This window comes from Trichechus manatus, unplaced genomic scaffold, assembly GCF_000243295.1.
Source record: "Trichechus manatus latirostris isolate Lorelei unplaced genomic scaffold, TriManLat1.0 scaffold00022, whole genome shotgun sequence".
Classification (NCBI taxonomy): Eukaryota; Metazoa; Chordata; class Mammalia; order Sirenia; family Trichechidae; genus Trichechus; species Trichechus manatus.
In genome coordinates this window covers 4,980,727-5,006,511 of record NW_004443958.1, presented here as the reverse complement: position 1 = coordinate 5,006,511, position 25,785 = coordinate 4,980,727, and the positions used below count along the sequence as shown (strand labels likewise).

The 25,785-nt window shown below is 36.6% G+C and overlaps 1 protein-coding gene across 2 annotated transcripts in view; it reads left to right on the top strand.

The window, feature by feature from the left end:
- Window positions 1-25,785, top strand: part of EIF3H (eukaryotic translation initiation factor 3 subunit H) — a 110,237-nt gene that overhangs the window by 11,690 nt on the left and 72,762 nt on the right. For both annotated transcript variants that reach the window (XM_023728165.1, XM_004372962.3), the window contains exon 2: window positions 19,878-20,034. In XM_023728165.1, the coding sequence (XP_023583933.1) occupies window positions 19,878-20,034 (157 nt within the window). The remainder of the gene's footprint in view (window positions 1-19,877; window positions 20,035-25,785) is intronic.

Below are 25,785 nucleotides of genomic sequence, written 5' to 3'. Positions count from 1 at the left end.
CTTTTGATGCTTCGTGTGTTGTTCAATATTTTGCCTATAGAATCCTTCGATATTGCAACTCGACGCTTAAATTTTTTCTTCAGTTCTTTCAACTTGAGAAATGCTGAATGTGTTCTTCCCTTTTGGTTTTCTAAGTCTAGGTCTTTGCACATTTCATCATAATACTTTGTCTTCTCGAGCTACCCTTTGAAATCTTCTGTTCAGCTGTTTTACGTCATCATTTCTTCCATTCACTTTAGCTACTCTGCATTCAAGAGCCAGTTTCAGAGTTTCTTCTGATACCCATTTTGGTCTTTTCTTTCTTTCCTGTCTTTTTAATGACCTTTTGCTTTCTTCATGTCTGATGTCCTTGATGTCATCCGACAACTCGTGTGGTCTTCGGTCATTTAGCGTTCAATGCATCAAATTTATTCTTTAAACTCAGGTGAGATATACTCAGGGTTGTATTTGGATTCTCGTGGACTTGTTTAAATTTTCTTCAGCTTCAACTTGAAATTACATATGAGCAATTCAAGTTATAGAGACCAGAGGACAGCTTGTTAAACCTTTATAAAGTGCTCTTGTCTGAAAAATCCTAGTCTCTGGAAGAGTAAAGTTTGACCTTTTATTTTAATGCTTTAAACAAACAATTACATGATTCTTGGTCCCTTCTTTTGGTTTTATGACTTCAGTGGAGAATAAGTTGTTTCACACGTATGAATTTTTCAATTAGATAACTTTTGAAACCATTTCAAGCCCCAATTTACTTTTTAGCCATTTTCATTATAACTCTTTCTGAAGTGTACTCCGTAATTTTCTGCCTCTTTAATCAGAGCATTTTGAATACGTGTTAACTATGTTTTGCTTTCTTAGCATTATCATTAAGAATGTAATTTATTGACCCATACTGGACAGTAGGCCTCAAGAATTCCTCCAGGTGTTTAAGTCTATTTCTGTAAAAGTATACTCGGTTTTGGAATTTTAGGTGCATTGACTGTAGTTCATCTTTTTCTTTGGTTGCCTGTTATTATTTTTTTTTGTTAAATATATCTTTTACCCTGTTGATTTCTAACTTTTTGTTTCCCTGTGGATGATAAAATAGATAAGCAGTCTCGTTAGCCTTATTTTTTGTGTAAGAGTAAGTACAGTCTGAGGGTTAAATTAAGTATTCAATCTGACGTTGTAACTTCTTAGTTATATTTCTTACTTAGGCAAGTTAGATGTTATGGCCTATGAATAGTAGCTTTCTATAACAGAGGAAGAGCAGTTGATATGCATTATTATATAGTAGCTTCAGGAGCTGGTTGGACCAGTATTATCTGGATTATTCTTAAGATTCAGCCACTCATAGAGGCTTGAGTGACTTTTCAAGGGCATTTACTGGAGGTTGTGCTCAAATCACATCTTGCCATCCTTGATTCACTGTCCCTTTTATTGTTATAGCTGCTGCATATATTGTAAGTAATCAGTAGATATTAGTTCTTCTTACATGGCAGGTACTGTTCTAAGTACTTTACATATAGCATTGAAGCTGTACAATAACTCTTTGAAGGAGGAAGTATTATTGTCTCCATTTTACAAATGAGGAAACTGGGGTACAAATAGATTATGTAGCTTGAGTAATGATGAGGGGAAGTAGAAGTTAAGGTGTTCACAAAATAATTAATCTAGTGTTCCTTGTTCAAGTGTTAGAAAATGGATTTTCTAAAACAGGTTTCTTACAGACATAACATAGAAAGCTAATATATGAGAACCTTTATATTTAGCAATATGTCATATTCTAGGAGATAATTTGTCATAGGACATCAATTTAGTAAATATTCTCAAGTTTGGAAAAATAACAACTTTCAGCCTATGGGTTACATGGATTAAGATGCTGGGAATCAACATTGAAGAAAATAGGAGGTATATTAAGGATAATTGGGAGGAGTAGTTGTAGGAATTCCTAAGTAAGGTAGTTTATCTGCTTTAGGTAGGCAAACCTAAGTCCATAGACTTTTCCATTTTGTGATGATTCTAAGATTTGGATAACCCTTTAGACATCTTGGGCAGTGTTCCTGTGGTGAAATGAGTTCCTTTATGTGGACTTTTGCCTTGGTTCTTTGGAAAAATAGCTTGATTTTTCCCCTAAGCCCTAAGGAGTTACCTTTGCCCTGGTTTCTACCCTAGAAGGTTTGTTAGTTTTGTCCAGGGTGATTGACATTTCCTGGGTAAGCTGTAAACAACTTTTTGTCTAGTTCTGTGTTGCAGCCTGCCCTGTGATTGGTATGTACCTTGCAGGGATTGGTCAGTATACCCATGCAAATGAAGTGGCTGTGGACTGTGCAGATGAGGCGACTATAGCCTGCTATGCAAATGAAGTGTCTGTGGCCTACTGAGAGGGAACTGGTCAGTTTGTGGCCCCACTGGGAGGGGCCATGTCTTGAAATTGACAAGGAGTTGCGTGTATATATGCAGCCAGCCCCACGGGGGTTTTTAGATAGAAAGGAGCAGGAAGGGAAGCAGCAGAAAGAAGCAGAAAGAAGAAAGAGAGAAGAAGCAGAGAAACAGAGAGAGAGGAGACAAGGAACCTCCTAAAAGAGTTGTAACACAGTCAAGGGCTCTACCACTGAAGACAGCAAGAGGCCCAGAAGGGGCCCAGCGGCAGAGCCTGCAGTGACAGATAGCAGGGCCAAGAGGAGCCTGTCCTGAGGGGGCTGAGAGGAGACGTGCAAGGCTAAGAGGAGATGCGAGAGCTGTCCTGCACTGAAGAAGGGGTACTTTGGCTACATGCTTCTTGATTTCGATCCTGAGTTGTAGCCTGTTGATCCTGATCCTGAGTTGTACCCTGTTCCTTAATAAACCACTTAACTGTAAGTGCAGTTCATGAGTTCTGTGAGACCTTGCAATGAATTGCCGAACCTAAACGAGGGAGGGAAGGATGCTTAGGGGAGAGAGAGTAGCCAGTGTCAGAGACGGAGTGGTACAGCAGCTTGGAGAATGTGGGAATGTATTTGACCTCTGCTTCATAGAAACTGGCTTTGTGTTGATTCTTATATTTGAAGTTATTTGTATAGTTCCTTTCTCTTAAGTCAGATTTTTTTGTTTAGTTTTGTTTTTTCTTGACAGTGCCTCCAGTGTTTGTGGCATACACACCACTAATGCCAACCTGTATCACTGGTCTCTTGTAGTTATCTTCTTGAGTGTAATTTAGAAGCCCAGCTTATTCAGTATTTCTCATAGAGGGAGACAATTTCATAAAACAATTGGCATCTCTGAGCCTTGTTCTCCCTCCTTTAATACAAGGATAATGCATGGCCTTCCTACTGTAATATGTAGAAGCTTAATATATAATTTCTTATTGATATTTAATCATTGTCAATATCAGTTTGGTAGTTGGTATTTATTTTAATAGTTGGTGTTAGTTACAGTTGAATTTCAAACTGGGTTCTTTACAAGGTAAATGGAATATAATGAAAACTTTTTTTTAAAACTTTAGTTGTTACAGTAGATCTGGCCTAGGTGAAATGACACACATTGTTTACTCCTCAAATGCCTATTTCCATATTAGTTAAAGGGCTGTGGGTACACATAAGTATTTTACTGGTTTCTTGTCTTTTGTTTCTTTCTTATCACCTTTGACTTCAACTAGCTCCTGTATAAGTTATATAATTTACAACCATATAATTATAAATTCTGATATTTTGCTTAATATCCAGGGTCTCATTAGTTTGGACAAGCGCTCCAGGTATTTTAAGTGGCAGTGTTGTTCTTGACTTCTAGCTCAGTCCTAGCCCAGATTGTCGGGAGAAAAAGTCTCTCCAAAACATTGAGCTACTTTAAAAAGATCTTTGCCAGTTCTTATTTTTGTCATTAACTTTTCTTACTTTCATTTTGCCAAGTCTACTTTAGATAGTTCTTTGTATCAAACTTCTGATTTTAGCACTTACATGAAAATTTGTTTGCATTTGCTTTTTCTTCCAAATTCACTGTTTTGTTTTTGTAGATATTTAAATTATGGTATTGAGTATTATTTCATTTGGCAAGGTATGAGAAAATATACTTAAAGAGAAGGTAGCTTTAGTTTTTCCTTGTAAACTACTGCATGTAGATGATCATTCTATAAAATCGTTATATCCGATTAGATTTAATAATAAAGTACAGTGTAATTTACATGCCCATCTGTTTGATGACGAACTCTACTTGTTTCATTGAAACTGAAAGGATTGAAATGGATACTTATGTATGCTAGAGTAGGAGTTATTTTTGCTAATGTTGGTACCAAGCCTAAGTATGCATAAAAAAAGAATTGATTCAGGAAAAATAGTGGTAGCTCAGCATTGACTTAATCAAAACATAATTTTTTACACTTTGAATCTGAACTGTTTCAAGGTCCAATTATTGTCTGCTTTGAATTTTTTTTAATATTATGTGTTTTCATTAATGGAAGCATGCTGAGTCATGGAGTGTGTTTAAAAATTTTTGATTGGTAATGTGGATTTTGAGGAATATTATCTGTTACTACAGGGTTAACGTAGAAATTTTAAGTTCTCGAACCCATACTTCGCGGTTGCCCGTCTTACTACCGGATTTTGGTTGCTGATGTTTTTTGTGGTGCCTTCCATTAGGGTACATGGGAAATCTCTGGTTTTCCAAATATGGCACAAAAAAATCAAACCAAACCAAACCCTCCAGGGCTCCCTAACTATCACACGAGAAACCATAAATGAGCTTACAAGGCTTATCTAAGGGCACAAAAGCCAAAAAAGACAAAATTTTTACCCAGTCATACTACCTGGTTGCACTACCATACTTCAAGCCTCATACCCCAGCTATTTTGTTTCAGCTAACGTTTCTTTCAACTTTTGCCGTTACGCAGGTCCCCACTGGACGGCAGCAAATACTTTCAGTGGTAAAAGTATATTCCCAAAGAACCTGAGAGCTGGAAAAAGTGGGTGGTATACCGTATGTACCACAGGTCATGAAAAGGTTAAGGTTTTATTTTCTCCAAAAGTAGTACCTAAACTAGTCCCTGAATGACTGAGGCATTCATTGTATTCTGATAATTATACTATGAGATTTTTTTCTTAATATCTTCTATACCTTTCCCTATCTCCCCCCCTACTAGTTTTATTTGATACGAGTAACAAATGAGTGAATTTATTAAACCTATTAAATTAAACACAATCATTAAATTGGGCAATATAAGCACATAGTACGCAAAAGGCAAAAAAAAAAAAAAAAGTAGGTAATGAAAAGAAGCTGTCACTTTCATCTCTGTCTTCCAACCACTCTGTTCCTGGAGGCAGCCACAGTTACTCTTTCCTAATGTTTGCTTCTGGATCTATTTTAGCAACTAGTGCCTCCTGTTAAGGAAGCAGAACAAACTGTAATTGAAGCACCAAAAAAATCACCTAAAGGCCTTCTAATTAAGCAGTGGTCAATGCTACTGAACATAATAAACTTGAAATGTGTTAGGAAGTAGTAATATGTAATGTAATATTTTTGAAATTTTTTTCTTTATGCATTAGAGAGGAAATGAATTCTGTTCCCGTCTTTTTATTACTCATTTTACTTGAGAAAAATTACCTTCCGGCTATAAGTGAGAAAATTTGCAAGTTGGTTGGTAGTGATGTATATATTGAGTTGGTAAAGTGGAAACTTATAAAACATTCTCATTAATTTAAATTTGATTGTGATTAGATACTATATTAGTGAATATGTTCATAAACTGGTAGACAGTTCTGTGGTTTTAACATGAGTGAACTGGGTGGTTTGGGGGAAGTAAAGGAGACTTTAAAACTGAAATAGTTTGCTATATGTCTCAAAGACAAGTACATTTGTACTAGAAAAGTAAATAAATAATTGATTATTTTCTCAAAAGTAGTAATTTACTTTTTTAAGTACTTAGAAATACTTTGCATCATTATACTTTCCCATTAAGCCCAATTTTTTTGATCAGTACCATTCTGTTGAATTCCTTGAGGCTACATTCCCCTCCCCCTTTTCCCAACAATTATTAGTTGATTTAACTTTAATAAAAAATATGGACCATCAGTGAGAGTTAGATCCAAGAGAATAATAATGAAATATGCTCTTTCAACTGGAATATTGTAGAGGTGATATTGATTAAGTGTATTGGAGCATTGTAACTAAACCCATATGTGTCAGAAGCAAAGTACCTTTTTTTTTTTTTTGCTATTGAAGTTATTTAAATTTCTTTCACATCACAACTTAACAGCAGTGATTTAAATCCTGTTTATTATTTGACTGAAGCCAGTTATGAAATGGAACCGCTCTCCCACTTGAGCCATAAAATGTGTTACATTTAAGTCTAATGCAGCTTTCTGCTTTTTGAATTTACATTTTGGCAATAGCTACCTTCTTTGTTCAGTGTTAGAAAAATGATCTAGCCTTAACCAAATAAGAAAACTGCCAAGTTCACAGATCAGTCAGTAAAGGAAGCCAGAATTAAATGAAAGTCTAGATATTGACTTTACATAATATGCTAAGGGGAGATTTTGTGGCATTACAGTTTCTTTGAGAATAAAATTCTTCTAAGCTAATAGCTGTTCTTTGACAGTGATTGATGGGAGAAATTCAGGCTGTGGGCCTTACCTCCCAGAATCTATAAAACTGGAGTAAAGCCAAGTAGGAATCGTGCATGCTGTCTGACCGTTTCTCTAACTGGTCAGCAATCGGTGCAGTTTGGGCTTTTCCTTTCTTATTTCAGACTTTTAAGAAATGCTTGAAGTGGACCTAGTCTTTTATTTCTAGGAAGGATAATGATGTTTCAGAGGAAGATTGTACACACAGTATTTTGAAAAAAAAAAACTGTACTCTTGACTTTATATTTTAATTATTAGACTTCTTTTTTAGAGCAGTTTTAGGTTTAGGTTTGGAAAAATTGAGAGAAAGTACAAAGATTTCTTTCATCAGAGTGTAGCTTTCCTCATACAGATCTTACACATATTTTGTTAGAATTACACCTAAGTGTTTTATTTTATTTTTTGTGCTAATGTAAATGATGTTGTGTTTTTGATTTCATATTCCAGTTGTTCATTACTGGTATTTAGGAAAGTGATCTTGTATATTAACCTCGCATCCTGCAATCTTACTGTAATCGTGTATTAGTTCCAGGAATTCTTTTCTTGTTTTTTGTTGCTATTGTTGGTTCTTTGGGATTTTTTACATAGACAGTCATGTTATCTGCAAACAAAAGCAGGTTTTTTTCTTCCCAATCTTAATTTCCTTTTCTTGTCTAATTGCATTAGCTAAAACCTCCAGTACAATGCTGAATAGGAGTGGTGAGAAGTTACCCCTTTGACCTTGATATTCTGTATGTATGCATATTTTCTGATAATTCATTTCTGTGTGTACAGTGACATCATGTGAATAGAATTGAGTAACTACATCAACAAGAGATTAGAATTTAAAGTTAACAGGTGCTGACATTCATGTGTGGGTTTTTCCTTTCAAATCCACTGAACCATGCTTCATTCAGCGTATATTTTACTAACATACCTGAAAGATAGATGCTAAAATCAAAATACATTATGCCCACATCATTCTGTTAATTTGCTACTGCTGAAAAAGGATTTAGCTAGTTTGTTTTATTCTTTAAGCTCCATGTAGTAAATTGCAGTGTTTGCTGTATTTTTAAGCTCTTTTCCTTAATATTTTTATTTGATTTTTTTTAAATAAAACAAATACATACTTATTATAACTAAGTAAAAATACAAAGATTCATAAAGAGAAGATAATGTTTGTCTTCCATTTCCCTACCCCCACATGCACCTGTAGTAACCTTAATATCCTGGTATGTCTTTCTGCATCCTTCTTGTTCATAAAGACATAAAAGAATAACCTCACGTTTTTATTGTTGTTACTTGCTGTTATGGATCGTATTGTTTACCCCCAAAAAATGTGTGTCAACTTGGCTAGTCCGTGATTCCCAGTGTTGTGTGATTGTCCACCATTTTGTCATCTGATGTGATTTTCCTATTTGTTGTAAATCCTACCTCTATGATGTTAAGGAGGTGGGATTAGCAGAAATTATGTTAATGAGGCAGGACTCAATCTATAAGATTAGCTTGTGTTTTAAGTCAATCTCTTGAGATATAAAAGAGAGAAGCAAGCAGAGAGACATAGGGACCTCATACCACCAAGAAAGCAGCACCGGGAGCAGAGAACGTCCTTTTGACCTGGAATTCCTGTGCAGAGAAACACCTAGACCAGGGGAAGATTGATGACAAGCACTTTTCCCCAGACCCAACAAAGAAAGAAAGCCTTCCCCTAGAGCTGGCACCCTGAATTTGGACTTCTAGCCTCCTAAATCGTGAGAGAATAAATCTCTCTTTGTTAAAGCCATCTACTTGTGGTATTTCTGTTATAGCAGTACTAGGTAACTAAGACAGTTGCTGTCTAGTTGGTTCTGACTCATGGTGACCCCATGTGTCCAGAGTAGAACTGGTACATAGAATTTTCAAGGTTGTCAATTTTCAGAAGCAGATCGCCAGGCCTGTCTTCCGAGGCATCTCTGGGTGGGTTTGAACCACCAGTGTTTCGGCTAGTAGTTGAGCACTTAACCTTAGTTGTTGTCCAGGGACTCCTTATGTTTTTATTACTATTATTTTGAAAACTGATCTTTAACCCTTTGGGAATCTGACAAATGCCATGGACTTTTTTCCCTGGGAAAATGCCCCTACTTATACAGACAACAAAATACTGCATATGATTTTAGGAAATCCATAGATCTCTTGAAGGCCACCCATGGCCTTCACATTACAATATTTGTTTTTAGGACTTAAACACTTTGAGAAGTATACTTTTTGATGTAGAATGTGGGTAGTATGGTTTTTTGTTTGTTTTTTTTTTAAATAAACCATGCCTTTTTTTAGGGGGCCAGGAAGGGTAACATCTTTTTTTTTTTATTTAAGCACAAAGAAAGTTTTATTCAGCATATGTTCAAAAAGGCAAATGTGGGAAACGGACAACCATGCTGCCAGAGCCATGTCTGCCCGAGTCCAAGGAAATATCACAGAACAGACAAAAGTGGGAAAACGGACAAGCATGGTGCTACAGCCATGTCTGTCCAAGTCCAAAGAATATTACAGAATAGGCAAGAATGGGAAAACAGACAAGCATGCTACCACAGCCATGTTTGCCCAAGTCCAAGGAACGTTAGAATCATCAATATATATTAACATTACAAATGGGCAAAACCATTGAAAGGTTCACTTTTCACAGATTGGCTAGAAACTGTGATCCTACGTTTTAAATTGCCTTTCTTAACAGTCATTGGTACAGGTTTCAGTAACAACAGTCAGGAGAGTCTTCATAGGTCCAACAAGTTTTCTATTCACTAAATGCTAATAGAAAAAGATGAGAGTGAAAAGTCTTTTTGTGTTCTATTTGAATAGTTCATGTGAAGGGCTCCCTAAAAGATATTTTTCTTCTCTAAAAGATAATTTCCAAGATGATCCTAGCTATTGTTGTCATCTCAGGGTTTAGTTGGTGCCTTGTGAGTGCCGCTCCAGCTGGGTCACATTCTCTGTGCTCAAGGAGAGGGAATAAATAACCCCAATATTATTTTCTAAGTCATTCCCTCCTTTTGATCGGAGATTGGAGATAAACACATCAATGATCAATACCTGGACTTAGTCGATCTCCTGGATGGCAACCATGGCAGGTTTTTTAAACTCACAGTGCTGGTTTTCCACTGGATACCATCTGGTTCTTCACCAGGATCTTAAGTAAGAGCAATGTTCTCATCAATCGCATTGCCGAAGTGGGCAGACTGAATGTATAGCAGCATTTTAGCCTGAGGCTTTCTTTTGCCTTTTAGCTGTGTTAAGACAATAGAGGATAAATTTTATTATGCCTAATACTATCGGGATGCAGACTAAGAATATTACTGTAGGAAGGGTAACATTTTAATATTTACCCAGTGTCTTTGGTGAATGAGTTTTACATAAGCAGATTTTTGTAGGTGACTGTAGAGTTATCTATTTAATCTCATTAAATCCCAGAATACTTTAAAATAATAGAAAAGTTCTAAATGCTATACTTGTTTGTCTTCTAAAAGCATTTAATTTATTCTTGACGGGCTTATTATAAATTTGAATTATTAAAAAAAAATTGTGCTTGTTGAGTCCATTCTGACTGCTGGTTACTCCATGTGTGTCAGAATAGAACTATGCTCCATAGGGTTTTCAGTGGCTGGTTTTTCAGAAGTAGATTGCCAGGCCTTTCTTTTGAGGTACTTCTGGGTGAGCTCCAACCTCCAACCTTTCTGTTAGAAGCTGAGCATGTTAGCTATTTGCACTACCCAGGGACTCCTTCATAATAATACTTAGACCTTATTTGTCATTTTTTCTTTCATTCTTTGACGAGTGCACAATGGAGGCTTCCAGAGGCTACTTGATGTGTGATATTATAAGTGATTGATTGCAGAAGTAGATATGAGAATCTAGCTGTCTTCTATTAAACCAGACATTAAAAAGATTTATAAAAATGTAAAACTGTCATTCTTCTATCCTAATTAAAACATTTTTTTGTTTTTGAAAATTATAATCTACTAGCATCAGAAGGTATCTAACTTCAGGGGGAGGGATGAGAATCAAGATCAGCCCAAAGCTTACTTCTGTGAGGTGGAAGTCAGACATACCTCCACTCACAACTTTTTCATTATTTATGACACCAGCCGTCCTCTCCATGGCAGTCTGTACTTCTCTGCTGGGTTTGATAATTTGTTGCTATGGCCACACAGAACTCACAGACCATACTCTCCATTATATGTTTTATTAGAAAAGTAACAGGCTACAACTCAGGATCAGGATTAACTTGGAAGTAATAGAATACAACTCAGAAGACAGGATACAGTTGTTCAGTCAGGAGAGCTTTCAACCAAGACAGCTCTCAGCTTCTTCTTGGCTGTGCCTGCAGGTAAGCAGGCCTTCTCTTAGCTGTATCTGCCGCCAAACCTTGGCCCCGCCTGCTTTTGGGCCTTCTCTCAGACTCTGCCCTGTTTGGGAAAGTGTTGCAACTCCTTATCCGCACCGACAAGTGCCTGGTGGCACTGCTGCACCAGCAAGCCTCCTGCCCAAAGGCACTCAGCTCTATCACTTCGTGGGTCGGCAAGCCCACTGCAGCTGCCTCATGCCAGTCTCCTGGTTCCCAGTTCCTGCTGCTCTTGCTGCTGCGCCATTTCTCACTGTCTCGTGCTGTCTCTTGCTATCTTCAGCATTACGGCTCTCTCTCTCATGTTTAGGAGGTTCTCAGCATAGGGACCCTGGGTCCAGAGGATGCATTCTGCTCCAGGCTCTTCTTGATGATAGTGAGGTCCCCCTAAACCTGTGCAATTGGCCCTTATGTAAGCCTACTTGTCAATTTCAAGTCATGGCCCTCCCACCAGACTGGAACTGACCAATTCCCTTGGTAGGCCATAGTCACTTAATTTACATAGAAATCAGTCAATTCCCACAAGGTCATTTAATTTTATTGGGTGGTTTTACACACGCTATTTGCATAGTAGACTCACCAATCCATTGTAAGATTGTGGCCCAGCCAATAATTTTTGGTAGAATTATAAACCCAAGGTCAGAAAGGCCGTACATAAGAGAAACACATTGCACTGCAAAAATGTAAATATGTATAAAAATGTAAAACAGTATTATTTGTCTATTCTGATTCATTTTCTTTTGTTTTGAAAAAGTTATTTCTTATAAAATATAACTTGTGTTGGCATATAATGCATTTATTGTTATCTTTAAGCGAATAAATATTTTGAAATTTTTTCAATTTTAATTTCATATATGGTAAATATCAGTGTGAAAGCCCTCCGGAAGTCCTTAGTTTTTAAGAGTGTTAGAAGGGTCCTAAGAGCAAAAAATTTGAGAATCACTGCTGTAAAAATGGCATGGAGGTGGTGTCTGACCTCCTCTAACTTCACAAGGAGAAAGGAGAATAAGATCCACAGCCCAAGTCAGATTTCCATGAGGTGGAGGTCAGACATGCCTTCTGTCTCTGCCATCTTTATCAATTCTATTAATTTTATTATCAACTGTCCCTCCCACAGCACTCTGCTTCTCTACTGGGTTCAATTATTCATTGCAGTGGCCGCACAGAACTCACAGACCACACTCACAATTATGGGGTTTATTAGGGAAGTAACAGTTACAGTCTAGGCTCAGGAACACTCAGAGTACGGTTCTTCCATCAGGACAGCCTCTTCCCAGCCGTGCTTGCAGGCATGCCTCACCCTGGTCCTTGGCCTCTGTCCAAAGGCACTCAGTTTTCTCCCTCCGTGGACTGGGAAGCCCACCATGCCCTCTCCTGTTGCCGGGCCTCTGCTTCCAGATCTCTCCTGCCACTGCTTCTCACCGTCTTCAAGGTTACAGCTCACTCTTGGGCTTCTGGTTCCAGGAGCTTCTCAGCATAGGGATCCCAGGTCCAAAGGACGTGCTGGCTCCTGGCTGTTCTTCCTTGGTGGTGCTGAGATTCTCCTCTCTGTTCTGGAATTGACTGTCTTTTAAGGCAAAACTGACCAGTCCCCTTGGTGGTCTACAATTACCCTGTCACTCAATCCTGCTCAGTCACCTGGGTGAGAGTTACAAGACCATGACTAGAAAGGCCACACAAAAATAATCAATTACACCACAGCTGTTCTAAAATATGAGCTCTGTCAAAGTAAGGACTTCATGTGTTTGATATAATTTCACATCTCCAGGGCCTGGCAGAGGTTACTGGCTTATAGAAGCCACTCGGTAAATATCTGAGTGAATAAATTAATGAATGAAAGAAGCTGAAGTGAACAAAAGCTTGGCAGTTCTGTGCAGGGCTTTCAGGTCTTGCTGTAGTAACTGGTCTTTGCAGACATCGTATTTGATAGAAAATTATTCTAGTTCATCAAAAAAGGTACTCTTTATTTTGCCCAGATTTAAACTGTTTCCTGCTATGAAATTTAAAGTTTTTGATATGATTTTGATAGGGAGATCTTAGGCATCCTGCTACATGTTCCCTTTTTAGGCAGGATGGAATATTTATCCATCATGCTTAATTCTCAAATTTTAGTTTTACTGACTTCTGGTCTATTTAATTCATTTGAATATTTTAGGTTGTTATTTATACTTTACTGTGTAATATTGAGGGATACTTCTTGTTTTGGAAGTTAAATCGTTTGTTGCTTTTAGACTTTGTATTTTGGGCAAAGTTAACATCTTTTTTAAAAGCCAGACACCTGAAAAAAATAGTATTGTATTCCTTGGAGATTTACCAGTTGCCATCAAGTCAGCTCTGATTTGTGGCAACCCAGTGGTGCCAGAATAGAGCTGTGCTCCATACATAGAGTTTTCAGTGGCTGAATTTTCAGAAGTAGATCACCGGGCTTTCTCAGGCACTTCTGAACCTCCAACCTTTTGGTTAGTAGCTGAGTGCATTAACTGTTTGCACCACCCAGGGACTCCTCAGTAGAAATTATATAAAGTAATAGTTTTGCTCTTTCAAATTGTCTGCCCTGACTAACAATAGTAGGAAAAAAATGATTCCTTTAGAGTAATTTCAGCAGACAGCACATCTGTTCAATATCTTGTAGATTGGAATTTCTTGCTAAGATCTGCCCAGTTTGAGAACATGGCAAACCTCAGAAATCTGGGAGATGTTTCTAGAGATAGCTGACCTATTCAGAGAATAATACTATGCAGAGCACAATAAGTGGATTAAGCATTTAGGCCCAGAATATGATGAAATTTGGGAAATGTAGACCCATTGCTGTCGAGTCGATTCTGATTCATAGCGACCCCACAGGTAGTCTTAAATATGAGGTGAAATTCTGCTTCTAAGATAGATTGCTGCTGCTGTCTTTCCTGTCATTTCTATGTTGTAGAGATTTTTTCAAGTAGGGCTTGAGTTTCCTCTTATTTTTGCATGCCTTCGAGTCAATTCCGACTCATAGTGACCCTATATGACAGAGTAGAACCGCCCCATAGGTTTTCTAGGCTGTAATCTTTACCAGAGCAAATCTTACAGGTCTTTTCTCCCATGGAGCTGCTGGTGGGTTAGAACTGCCAACCTTTCCGTTAACAAAGCGTTTAACCTTTGTGCCACGAGGGCTCCTTAATCCTCATATTAGGGGGTATATTCATAGGGTCACTTGAAAACAACACGACAACAGTGGGTTTTATTTTTACCTTTATAAGTAAAATGTTCACTTTGGGTCTGTATTTTCTCTGTGTGCTCACTTTTTAGCAACAGCAAACCAAAAACCTGTTGCCGTCGAGTCGATTCTGAGTCATAGCAACCGTATAGGACAGAGTAGAACTGCCCCATAGGGTTTCCAAGGAGCAGCTGGTGCATTTGAACTGCTCCTTTTAGTTAGCAGCTGAGCTCTTAACCACTGTGCCATCAGGGCTCCTTTCAGCGACACCCATCCAACCAAACCCACTGCCATTGAGTCAATTACAACTCATAGCGACCCTATAGGGCAGAATAGAACTGCCCCATAAGCTTCTAAGGAGCAGCTGGTGGATTCTAATTGCTAACCTTTTGTTTAGCAGCTGAGTTCTTAACCACTGTGCCACTAGGGCTCCTTGTAGCAATACAGGGAATCTTAAAGGAAAGGAAACTTGTAGTGGTTTGACCAGCAGTATGCGTTGCAATCACCTGAGGAATTACCACAAAACCAAACCAAAAGGAAAGGTGAATCATACTAATGCATTAAGTCTAGAATGAAGTAGTGTATTAGAATCACATGGAGAACCTAAACACAGTAACTCAGTCTCTGGTGTAGACACAGGAGTAGGTTCTGACATCAGTAGTTTTTAAAGCTCCTCAGGTGGCTGTAACATGTAACCAGGATGAGGACCACTCTTTATCTAGAAAAGCTCCCCAGGTCATTTTGGTAAGCTGAGGAATACATGATATAGGGTCTCTGTGTGTGTGGAGTCATTTGTGACATGTATAAACAAAAATACTATGGGTTGTGTTTTTGTTTTGGAGAACTATTATGCTTTCCAAATACCTGTTTTTAAAAGTAAGAACAGAGAGCATGACATCAATAAACAGGATTAATTAAAAGATATATCAGCACTGTTTTATGGACAGAGGCATATGGTTGGTGGAAAGAGAAAATGAAAGAGTGAGCATGACTGAAACACGACTTTTGTTGGGGAACATTCCCATCTTGTGGCTTGTGAGAATAGTGCTAAAGATTGAAAGCCGTATTGCATTCTTGCAACGAATGGCAGTTTTCTGTTGATGCTACTTAACTTATAAGGACCAGGGCACAAAAATCTGACCACCATCATTATTCCCTCGCAGCCTTTTGCTGCCTGACCCTGTAGCCCTCTGTTAACCTTTTAATGCTCTATGCAGGAGGTCCTGCTTCCACAGCCCCAGCGCGGAGACTTCTTCCAGAGCATCTCTGTTCCATCCTAGCTATTTCAGTCTTGTTTGGAGCCTCTAAAATTACTCAGTCACTGTGAAGTGATTAAAATGCCTTGGAGTCAGAAGTCAGATTTCACCTCAATGATTTAATACTTTTATGTTAGGTTATCTCTGTTTTCTGATATGTAAAATGGGGAAAGTAATTTTATTGACCTCAGAGGGTGGTTGTGAGGATTTAGTGAGTCATTGCATGTAAGGCACTTAGTGGAGTGCTTGACATGTTGTTAGTGATAAGTAAATGTCTACCACTCATTCAAATATATTTTGAATATCTTTTTTGTGGCAGGACCTGTGTTAGGTTATGGGGATGTGGTGGTGAGTAAACCCTCCCTCCGTTTTATGAGAACATTTAAAAGGGAAGAGACAATGAACAGAACATAGGATTCTGTCTCACTTATAGATACCAGTAGTCTATGCAACATTTTTTATGTATATATCAAATTCTTGGTTATTCATATAGAATATCAAAAGCATGTATGTCAGTTAGTTACTTCTGATCAGGAATTAACTGTCCTTTTGACATGTAAATGGTTCCTACTCTCAAGTTGTAATGCTGTTCCATGACATTACATTTTGAACTAAAGCATGGAAATTTTAGTGTGTATGTAGGAAATAGACCATAAAATGTCAAAATGAAGAATGAGTCAGCTTAGTTTTGATAATAATGATTTTCTATTTTTTCCCGAGTGTTTTGTTTCATCAGAGTATATTAAAAAGGCAAGATCATAAATAATAGAGTTGGAAATTATTTTAGTGATCACTAAGCCTGTCCTAAAGGCCTGACATGTCTAGTTCCGATTTTAAACAGCCGTGAATGCTAGAGAGAATTCACCCTTAAAATTGAAATCTTCCTGAAGCTTTCATCTGTGGTCCTTAGGTTTGCCTTTTAAAGTAAGACTAATCCTCTAGTACTTGATAACCTTTCAGCTATTTGGAGTGTCCCTAGCCTGGGAGAGATTTGAATTCACTGAACTGGTCCTCATCACAAGGTTTTCAGCTTTCTCTTATAAATTACCCTTTTTCTGTGTTTATGTGTTTATGTTGATTGTCTGTAGCAAATAGTCAAACTACTGTGCTTTGTTTCCATCTCTCAGTTGAGTACTTTTACTGGGAACTTTTGTCTGTGATCATAGAATAGAACTGAACACATCAATTCAGGGATGCTGAAAAGAGTGAGATCATGTTTGAAGCTCTGTAGTTTTGTTAATACTGTATAAAATTGCATTGGCTTTTGGGCAGACGTATCAAGCCTGATGTGCTATTTGCTTACATTGCCCCACTAATCCCTTTAAAAGTTAAGACAGTGTTTTAATATAAGATCTTTTTAACTGTGATAATTCATTTTAAAAAATATATATATTTTTCATTACTATTTTATTTATAAAGGGAAATGAAAGTTTTTTGGCCTAACTTCTTTTTGAAACTATGCCGGCTTCTAGTTATCAGTATTGCTTTTTGCACATGTAGCAACCACCAAAGATTTCTCCAGAGATATACACTAAGCTCATATGTCTTTTAGCATTTTCTCATTCACTTTGATTTCAGCAGTGGTTCAGTGATCTTATCAACTGGGTTAAGTGTTGAGTATCAAGGAACCTAGGGAACCTAAACTAGGTGACTTGAAATCATTTACAGCTGGTTAGTGTGTTCATACTAACTCTTCAGCAGTTTTGTTTATACATTTATTCTATTTTTTAAGTGTGAAAATAATTTTCCTTGGTAGAGAGATAAGTTGAATAGGAACTAAATAGTTCTGCTTTCTTTTTATTGACAGCATCAATAATATTGATCATTCATGAGCACTTACTACTTGGCGAGCCCTGGGTGAAGTACTTTCTGTACATTATCTCATTTTTGGTAGTGTCAACAATGCTATGAAACAGCTTCATTTTGCAGATTAGAAGTCTGGCGCTTAAGAAGATGAAGATAAAATAGCTTTCCCAAGGTTACTAGTAGTAAGTGCTGGACCTAGGAGTCATACCTATACCTGCACGACTCTAAAGCCTGTTTTTGTGCCTTTCAAGAAGTGGAGAGGCCCTTTATACAGGAATCTGTAAGGTTTGTGCACTTATTTCATTTCACTGTGTTGAAGGTCTGCCAGTCTTAGCAGTTGGTTCTCCTCTGTAGTAAGCAATTTTCCCTGCTGATTGCTTGCTGTCCTTAGGAGATCTGCATCATATCCATGTGAAGTCTTTTTGTGTCTATTGATCACTCACCATTTTAATTCTTAATTGAGTTACTGATATGAAAACCATTTCCTCGTTACTGAAGTTAAAGCAAACATACATGCTTTGGAATTTGGCTGTGTTTAAATCTTGGCTATATTACTTCCTAGATGTGTGACCTTTAGCCATTTACTTAATTTTTCTCTGCCTCAATTTTCTAATCTGTAAAATGAATATAATAATTCATAAGGTGGTTGTGAGAATTACATGATTTGATAGTAGATGTAAAATTATTAGAATATTGCCTGGCACATAATGGTCAATACATGTAACCTGTTGTTATTAAATGGTTATTAATACTGTTTCTGGAGCCCTGGTGGTGCAGTGGTTAAGAGCTTGGCTGCTAACCAAAAGGCCCGCAGTTCGAATCCACTACCCATTCCTTGGAAACCCTATGCGATGGTTCTACTCTGTCTTATAGTGCTGCTTTAAGTAGGAATTGACTAGATGACAATGGGTTTGGTTTGGTTTGAGGTAATACTGTTTCTATCAAGAAAGCCTTTGCTTTAAATGGAATACTAATCAATAAAATGCTAACAAACATTCATATTATTGTTAGACATATTTTTCCTCTGAGTACTTTCCGTTGTATCTTTGACTGTTTGTTGCATTTTATTTCAGCAGTGGTTCAGTGATCTCATCAATAGCATTGAGTATCCAGGAACCTTTAGATTTTCTGGCCATGGACTTAAATAATAATGATAATAACACTATTAGTAAATACTATGTATCAAGTACTATTCTAAGCACTTTACATAGTAACTACTGCATGTTTTAGGGGTTATTATTAATGACTCTACTATTTTTGTTATTATGAACTTTTAAATTAATTGCCTATTCAGCCATGTACATTCATGCCTCCTTTATCTTTTGAAATGTTAGAGGAGAGAGTAATGTAAGAGCTGATTATTCCATTGTTGTTGCTGTTAGGTGCCGTCGAGTTGGTTTCTACTCATAGCGACCCTATGTACAACAGAATGAAACACTACCCAGTCCTATGCCATCCTCACAGTCGGTGCTCTGCTTGAGCCCATCATTGCAGTCAGTGTGTCAGTCTATCTTGTGGAGGGTCTTTCTCTCTTTCACTGACCCTCTACTTTACCAATCATGATGTCCTTCTCCAATGACTGGTCCCTCCTAATAACATACATGTCCAAAGTACAGGAGATAAAGTCTTGCCATTCTCGCTTCTAAGGAGCATTCTGGCTGTACTTCTTCCATTACAAGTTATTTAATTTTTCTTTCTGGTTGAGGACAACTAGGTAGTATTTGAGCCTGTGTTTTTTTTGTGTTCTTGATTACCAACCAGATTCTTGTTGGACACACATTCCCATTGTTGCTTTGTATGGCTAATATGGTCTTTTCAGGAAGGCAAGTTGAGAATTTGTTAGAGGGTTCTGCTTTCAGATGTCCAGATAACTGAGGTCTTTTTTTCTGTGTCTTAATGGTAGTTTTATCATCTAGGTCAGGATGTTATCTTCCTGTAAGCAAAAGCTTACTGAGCACTTTCTCAATAATAACCTCAGGATAAGGGGGTACTGTTTGATTTGGCCAAAGGAACTCCTGGGTCCCAGAGCCCCTTGAGAAGTCTTGACCTGAGGGTTGATTGGCTACTTAGTCATGAGTGCTGTATATTAACATTTTGACATCCAGGCAGTCCCCGGATTACGAAGGAAATCCTTTTGTAAGTTTGTCTTTAGGTCGAATTTGTAGGTAAGTCTGAACAGGTACATATGGTTCGTATTTAGCGTCATTTAGTCAAATGTTTTAGTATATATTTTACCTTTCTGTGGATGTGAAACACTTATAAACTGCGCAGCATTTTGACATGTCACAGAGTACTGAGTTCATTCGTTATTATGAGCTATTGTACGTATTTAATTCAGAATTTTAATATAATAGGCCTTATGGCAGTTCGTTCTTAAGTATGAGTTGTTTGTAAATCAGACATTCGTGATCCAGGGACTGCCTGTACATACCGTTTTGACATTCGACATACCAGGGTAAATACCTTGGTATTGCAATTGGACTTGCAAATCAGTTTTGCATTACAGAGTTTCAGATGTACATTTGGACTGTGTGAGTTTTGTTATTTATGTAAGGGTAAAGGAAGTGATTTATAAGAAATTTGGTTAATCCTGTTATATAGTTTTGTGGTCTTGCAAACACACTAGTATGATTTATTTTTTCTCAGAAATAAAGGAAATATAAACTATAAAAATAAAATTAAGCTCCTTTATTTTCTTTTAGGTGGTATTAAAAATAATCAAACATTATCAAGAAGAAGGACAAGGAACTGAAGTTGTCCAAGGAGTGCTTTTGGGCCTGGTTGTAGAAGATCGGCTTGAAATTACCAACTGCTTTCCTTTCCCCCAGCATACAGAGGATGATGCTGATTTTGATGAAGGTAAGGGTGTTTATCTCAAGTGTATCTTTTCAGTACCTACAAATAGGTATTAACACAATTAGCACTGTAATGTTTGATAATCTGTTATTAGGATTCTCTTATCAAGACTGGCTTAGTTCACTTCATTTCTAATTTTCTTAGAAAAATTACAAACATTTTCGAAATGAGAATTTATGTAATAAATTTCACTGGTTTGACCTTTAATTATTTGGAATTTGTGATTCTGATTTATAATAATTTGAATATTTCACTTTCCCATTATGAAATTAGCTTGCCGAATAACTTGCATTGTGAAGGATAGGCATCATTAATAACATCCATCCTTTCTATAGTTAGTATTTTGACCCAATCAGTGTTTAAGAAGAGATGAGTTGAGCTGCCTGCCTCAGAAAAAAAGACTCACCTCTAATTTATTTTTATTTTAGAAGCATTTTATTTTTGTACTACAGTGTAGTTGCCTTGCTAGCAAAGGCCTGTAGTTGGTAAAAACTTATACCAAAGGCCAAGGTCAGGATCCTAAAATATATATTTTTTAATCTAGTTGAAAATAATTGCTAACTTGTCTGAACTCCCAGAGCTCATTTTATGTACAACTGTTTTAACTGATCCCTTTCAACTTTGATAAAATACTACTTATCTCATTTAACTTTACATTCTCATAGTACCTTGAACATATAAGAGACACAAATTATATTCTTTCTAAGGTTAATACCTTGGTATTGCAATTCGGCCTGCAAATCAGTTTTGCATTAGTGTAATACCTCTAGAAACCAACCAAGTCTAGTTCTAGGTACTTGCAGTTTTTAAAGCCTTTATGTAGTATGCCTTTGTTTTTCCTTTTCCTTTTGTTTCTTCTCTTCTTTTCTTTTCTTTGTTTATTGGCCATACTCTCTTTTTTTAGTCTGAATTACTATAATATTTATACCTCGGACACGATTAAGGTTGAGATTTCTCTGCAGTCAGTTCTGGCAGTGTTAGGATATCTCTACTCCCCTACTCACCAGTATATCTAGCATGCTTAATTGTAATTCAGTAATAATGTTTTTAGAGCTGGAAGATAAAGGATTGTTAGTTTCTTTGGTTTACAGGCAAGGAGCTTTGAAGTGACTTGTTCAATTATCAGATTAGTGGCACAATTCGGAGTAAAATCCATTCCAGAACACTTTGCATTCTGTCACACAGTTTTCCTAGGTAATTAATTTTACTTTATAAAATTTTAAGTTTAGAGTATGAACAAGAAATACTGTTCAGTGGAATTATAGTACCATTAACAAAGCAAATTGTATTATTAACTCTAAAGGCTTGATCTAGCCCATAAGGGAGAAGCTAACTTCTCTTATGGGCTAGAGGTAATTGACCAAGATGTGACTGCACTAGCATACACTTTAAGAAGCTTATTAAAATGATATAACAACATTAAGATAAGGAGAAACTTCAGTTTAGCATTAAATAATAAAACAAATAGCTGGGCATTGCATGTTGTGTACTATACTATATGCACATTGCCCTATAATCCTTTGTTATTCTCTACAGTTGGAGATCTTGTCAGCCTCCTTTTCCAGGTTAGGAAACTGATCCTTAGCGTGATAAATAACTTGTCTAAGATCACATAACTAGGAAATTGGTAGAATAGTGTTTGAAACCTGCAGCTGCTCAGGTCAAAATGCTGTGGTTTTTCACTATACTGTGTTGCTTTCAGACACTTCATGAAGTGTAAGCCAGTTATTAAAGAGTGTTGAGTGTAGGTTGTCATTGTTTGATGTCTGTAATCTGCTTTTTGTGTAAAACAACTAAATTTGTTTTTCTTGGTTTACCTTAGGAGCTAATGGGGTGTCATTTTTGTTACACATGTGAAAAACTAAGGCAATTTAAGAAAATATATTTCTCCATAGCCTCATATAGAAAACAAGCCCATTGCCGTTGAGTCGATTCCAACTCATAACAACCCTATAGGACAGAGTAGAACTGCCCCTTAGAGTTTCCAAGGAGTGACTGGTAGATTCAAACTGCTGACCTTTTGGTTAGCAGCCGTAGCTAGGGTTCCTGTATATATAATAGGTTTGAATTTTATGTTCTATTACCTAGTACATTTATTCTATCTTTAATGGACATTCATATGTAGTTACCCTTAGATTTTTATCAAATCTAGATAAAAACTAAGATTTCCCATTATAGTGCTATATGTTGATTATTTTAAATCATGCTAAAGACATACTGTTTGCTTATGGTTTTTAGTTATTTTTTACCCACTAAAACTGATGTTTATTCAGGGAAGGGATTTTTTCTTCTTCCACTCACGTTATGCAAGTAAAATGCTTGCCATGTATTTTATAACTTTAGCGGTGATATATTTTAAGTTGCTTAGGCTTTTTTTGTTGTTGTTGTTTGTATTTGGTACCTCATGTAAAGTGGAGAATTTTAATCTGTGGTCCAAAAGTCAAATGTTAGTAAAAGTTTTAAATTAGGGATTAGGAAACTAATCCAAGGGCTAGCCACCTGCTTTTGTAATTAAAATTTTATTGGAACACTGTCATGCCCATTTGTTGATGTATTTTCTATGGCTGCATTCCTACTACGATGGCATAGTTGAGTAGTTGTGACGGAGACTATATAGGCCTTAAGCCTAACATATTTACTGTTTGGCCCTTTAAGAAAGTTTGACAACTCCTATTTTATATATAACTTTTTCTTACTCTTTGCTGTTCTTTCTCTCTTACTAAGGTTAAAGAATAAAGTGATAGTTCTCTCTTTACATTGTATATTGGTGGCTTTGTGTTTGTTGTTTATTTCTTCTAGATATGGCCTTTGACTTTGACCATAACATTGAGTCCAGAATGTATTGTGGGCACTGAAATGAAAATAGTGGTATTATAGGGTGTTTGTTTCACTGGCACACCTGGAAGGTATCAGAATAGGTAGTTTTTGCCTTAATTTTGATGTGTTTTTTCTTTTTTAATTTGAGTAGTTGATGTTTATGAGAATTGTCTGTAGATCATAGAGAAGAAAGGCATTAAAGTCACAGTTGCAGACCTGTGACCAGACATTGTGGAAAGGTAATGGTATGAGCCCTGCTGGTGTGGTTCGAACCCACCCAGCGGCTCTGCGGGCGAAAGACCTGGCAGTTTGCTCCTGTAAAGATTACAGCCTAGAAAACCTTATGGGACAGTTCCACTCTGTCACACGAGGTTGCTGTGAGTTGAAATCAACTTGATGACACCTAATAACAACAACAACAAATGTGACCAAAAAAAAAACTTGGTTAGGACTCCCAGTTCTATAGTTAGGAGTTGTGTGACACTAAATAATTTAACTTCTGAACCAGTTTTTTCTGACTCTGTAGTGTCTCTTGTTTAGTACATACTAGTTGCTCACTGAGTACTAAAAACATAACGAGAAGGATAATTTCCTTATAAGAGAAAGTGGTTGAGTAGCGCTACCTTGGATTATGTTAGGATAGTTTGATGATTCCCAACCTAGAAAACTATTTGGCATGAAGTTTCTCTCGTGTGTTTCTCACCATTAATTTATGATTTGTTTTTACAGATGTGGTAACTCTCCTTTGAGTAGTTTAAATCTTTATATACTTTTATGTTACAGAATTTACTTTCTAGTTGAAAGTGAGTAACTGCTCACATTGGAGAATATATCCTTTTTAAAAACGAGTAGAAAAATTCATATTAAAATTCCCATTAGGGGGCACTATTATCAAACTTAGGAGAACTAGAGACTAATTTGTTTTCTCAGACTTGCAACCTGAGGCCTGCAAAAAGGGAAAAATATTTTCATCTGATAAGATTCAGATACTGTTTTATACAACCAAATTCCTTAAATATGTTATAAAGTGCATTGAATTAAACACAGATCCAATAACTCACTGTCTTATTTTTCAACAGACTTAATCAGTTTAATATTGCAGGTGATATAAGAAGCTTACTTTATTCTGCATTAGAGCCAAATCCATAATTTTTATATTTGTAGTATACACATTTTTTATTTCTCTCTCTAAGTCAGTCACAAAGGGTGATCCTTGGCCTTCAAAATAGGCTTATTTCAAAATGAAGTATGAAGACTGTATTGTACGACTAAAATGCAGTTAGAGGAAAGAAGTGGTGCCTAACTTAGTATTCATGTGTGCAGCGTGTGTAATTACGAAGGGAGTGCACAAATTGAAGTGGTGTATGCACACACACACACACACACAAAGCTTTTAGCTTTTTTGTTCATTTCAGTAGGAGAAAATTGTTATTTGAAAATTGTTTTATTTTTTATTATACGGGTTTAGTATAAGGTCACTGTGAGTCGGAATTGGCTTGACGGCAGCAGGTTTGGTTTTTTTGGTTTGGTATGAGAGCAAGAAATACTAGTGTAGACTGTTCGACACAATTATTAAGCTTTCAAAAGAAAAGCAGTGCTGTAGAATCTTAACCAGGCTTTCCAAAGGCTAAAATATGAGTTGCCAAAATGTAATTAAAATAAGATGTATTCAGAGTAGTTTTTCAAAGCATAGGTGTTATTTGCTTATCAGTGGGTTCGGAGGGAGTAGGTTTGTATAGTTACATTATTTGCAGTGCTCTTTAAGTGTCTTAGCCATATTTTATATTATAGAAAATCTCTGTTTAATTACTTGCTTCTTGAAATCTCACCTTCCTTCTGTTTATTCTTAGTTTCCCCGCCGCCTGCACCCTGGGCAAAACTACTTGAAACTTAGCTTTTGGTTACTATTTTGGCTTTGTATAACTTTTGAGTTCAGGGAAGAGTTGAGTCAGGACACAGAAAGCTTTTCATATTTTTTAGACAGATGGGGACATTTCGTGAAGAGACAGGAATTTTACTTATTTTCTATAGTCAGTGATCATTGTGATCCGTTCCACAGATCCATTTAAAATAAATTTCCAGTTTCTTTTGTTGCATTCTTGTTTTCTTTAAAGAGCTTTTTTTGGTAGAAATATTGGGGGAAAATATGTATACACATGCACACATAATGTTTTTGGGATTTGTTTTGGACTTACTGGGGTAAAGTTAGAGTAGAAGGGGTATATCGAGGGGTGAGCTTTACTTACTGACCTCAGTTCATTAAGTGGAGGTATGATAAAATGTTTCAAATATCTCAAAAAAATTAGTCCACAGTAATTTATTTCAGCATTTTCCAGCAAATTACATTGAGTAGGTGGTGAAAAAAGATATAAAGATACCACATCCTGGTTACTGCCTTGAAAGATTTTAAGTGGGAGAGGCAAGTGTGTAAATAAAGAGTTGTGAAACAGAAGATTGATACAAGTTCAGGTTAAGGTAGGAAAAAATGATGGGAGGACCCAGATACGAGCCACTAATGTCTTTTGGGGGATGACTTCACAGGGGAGGTGAAGTTTGATTTTGTAGGTGGATTAAGTAATTGTTAAAGAACTTATAGCTTGTGAGTTTGCTACACTTACTTACATTTCTGGGCCCGCATCAATAATATAAGCGTCTCTAGAAATAAAGAACAAAACTATTTAATAAAAATACGTATTATATATAGATATATAAAATATGTATTAAATTTGGAACTTATATTGATTAGAGATAATTATGTTTCTTGATAATACTTTTCAAATTTTGTTGCTATTATAGTATCCAGATAAGTTGTTTTTTACTTCTAGGCTCATTTTATAAGTGAAGGGACTCCTGACAATAATATTAATGCTCGTTTTTATAGAAACTTGTTACCCATGCTGCAGTTCTATTTAAAAAAATATTTAAATAAAATATTTA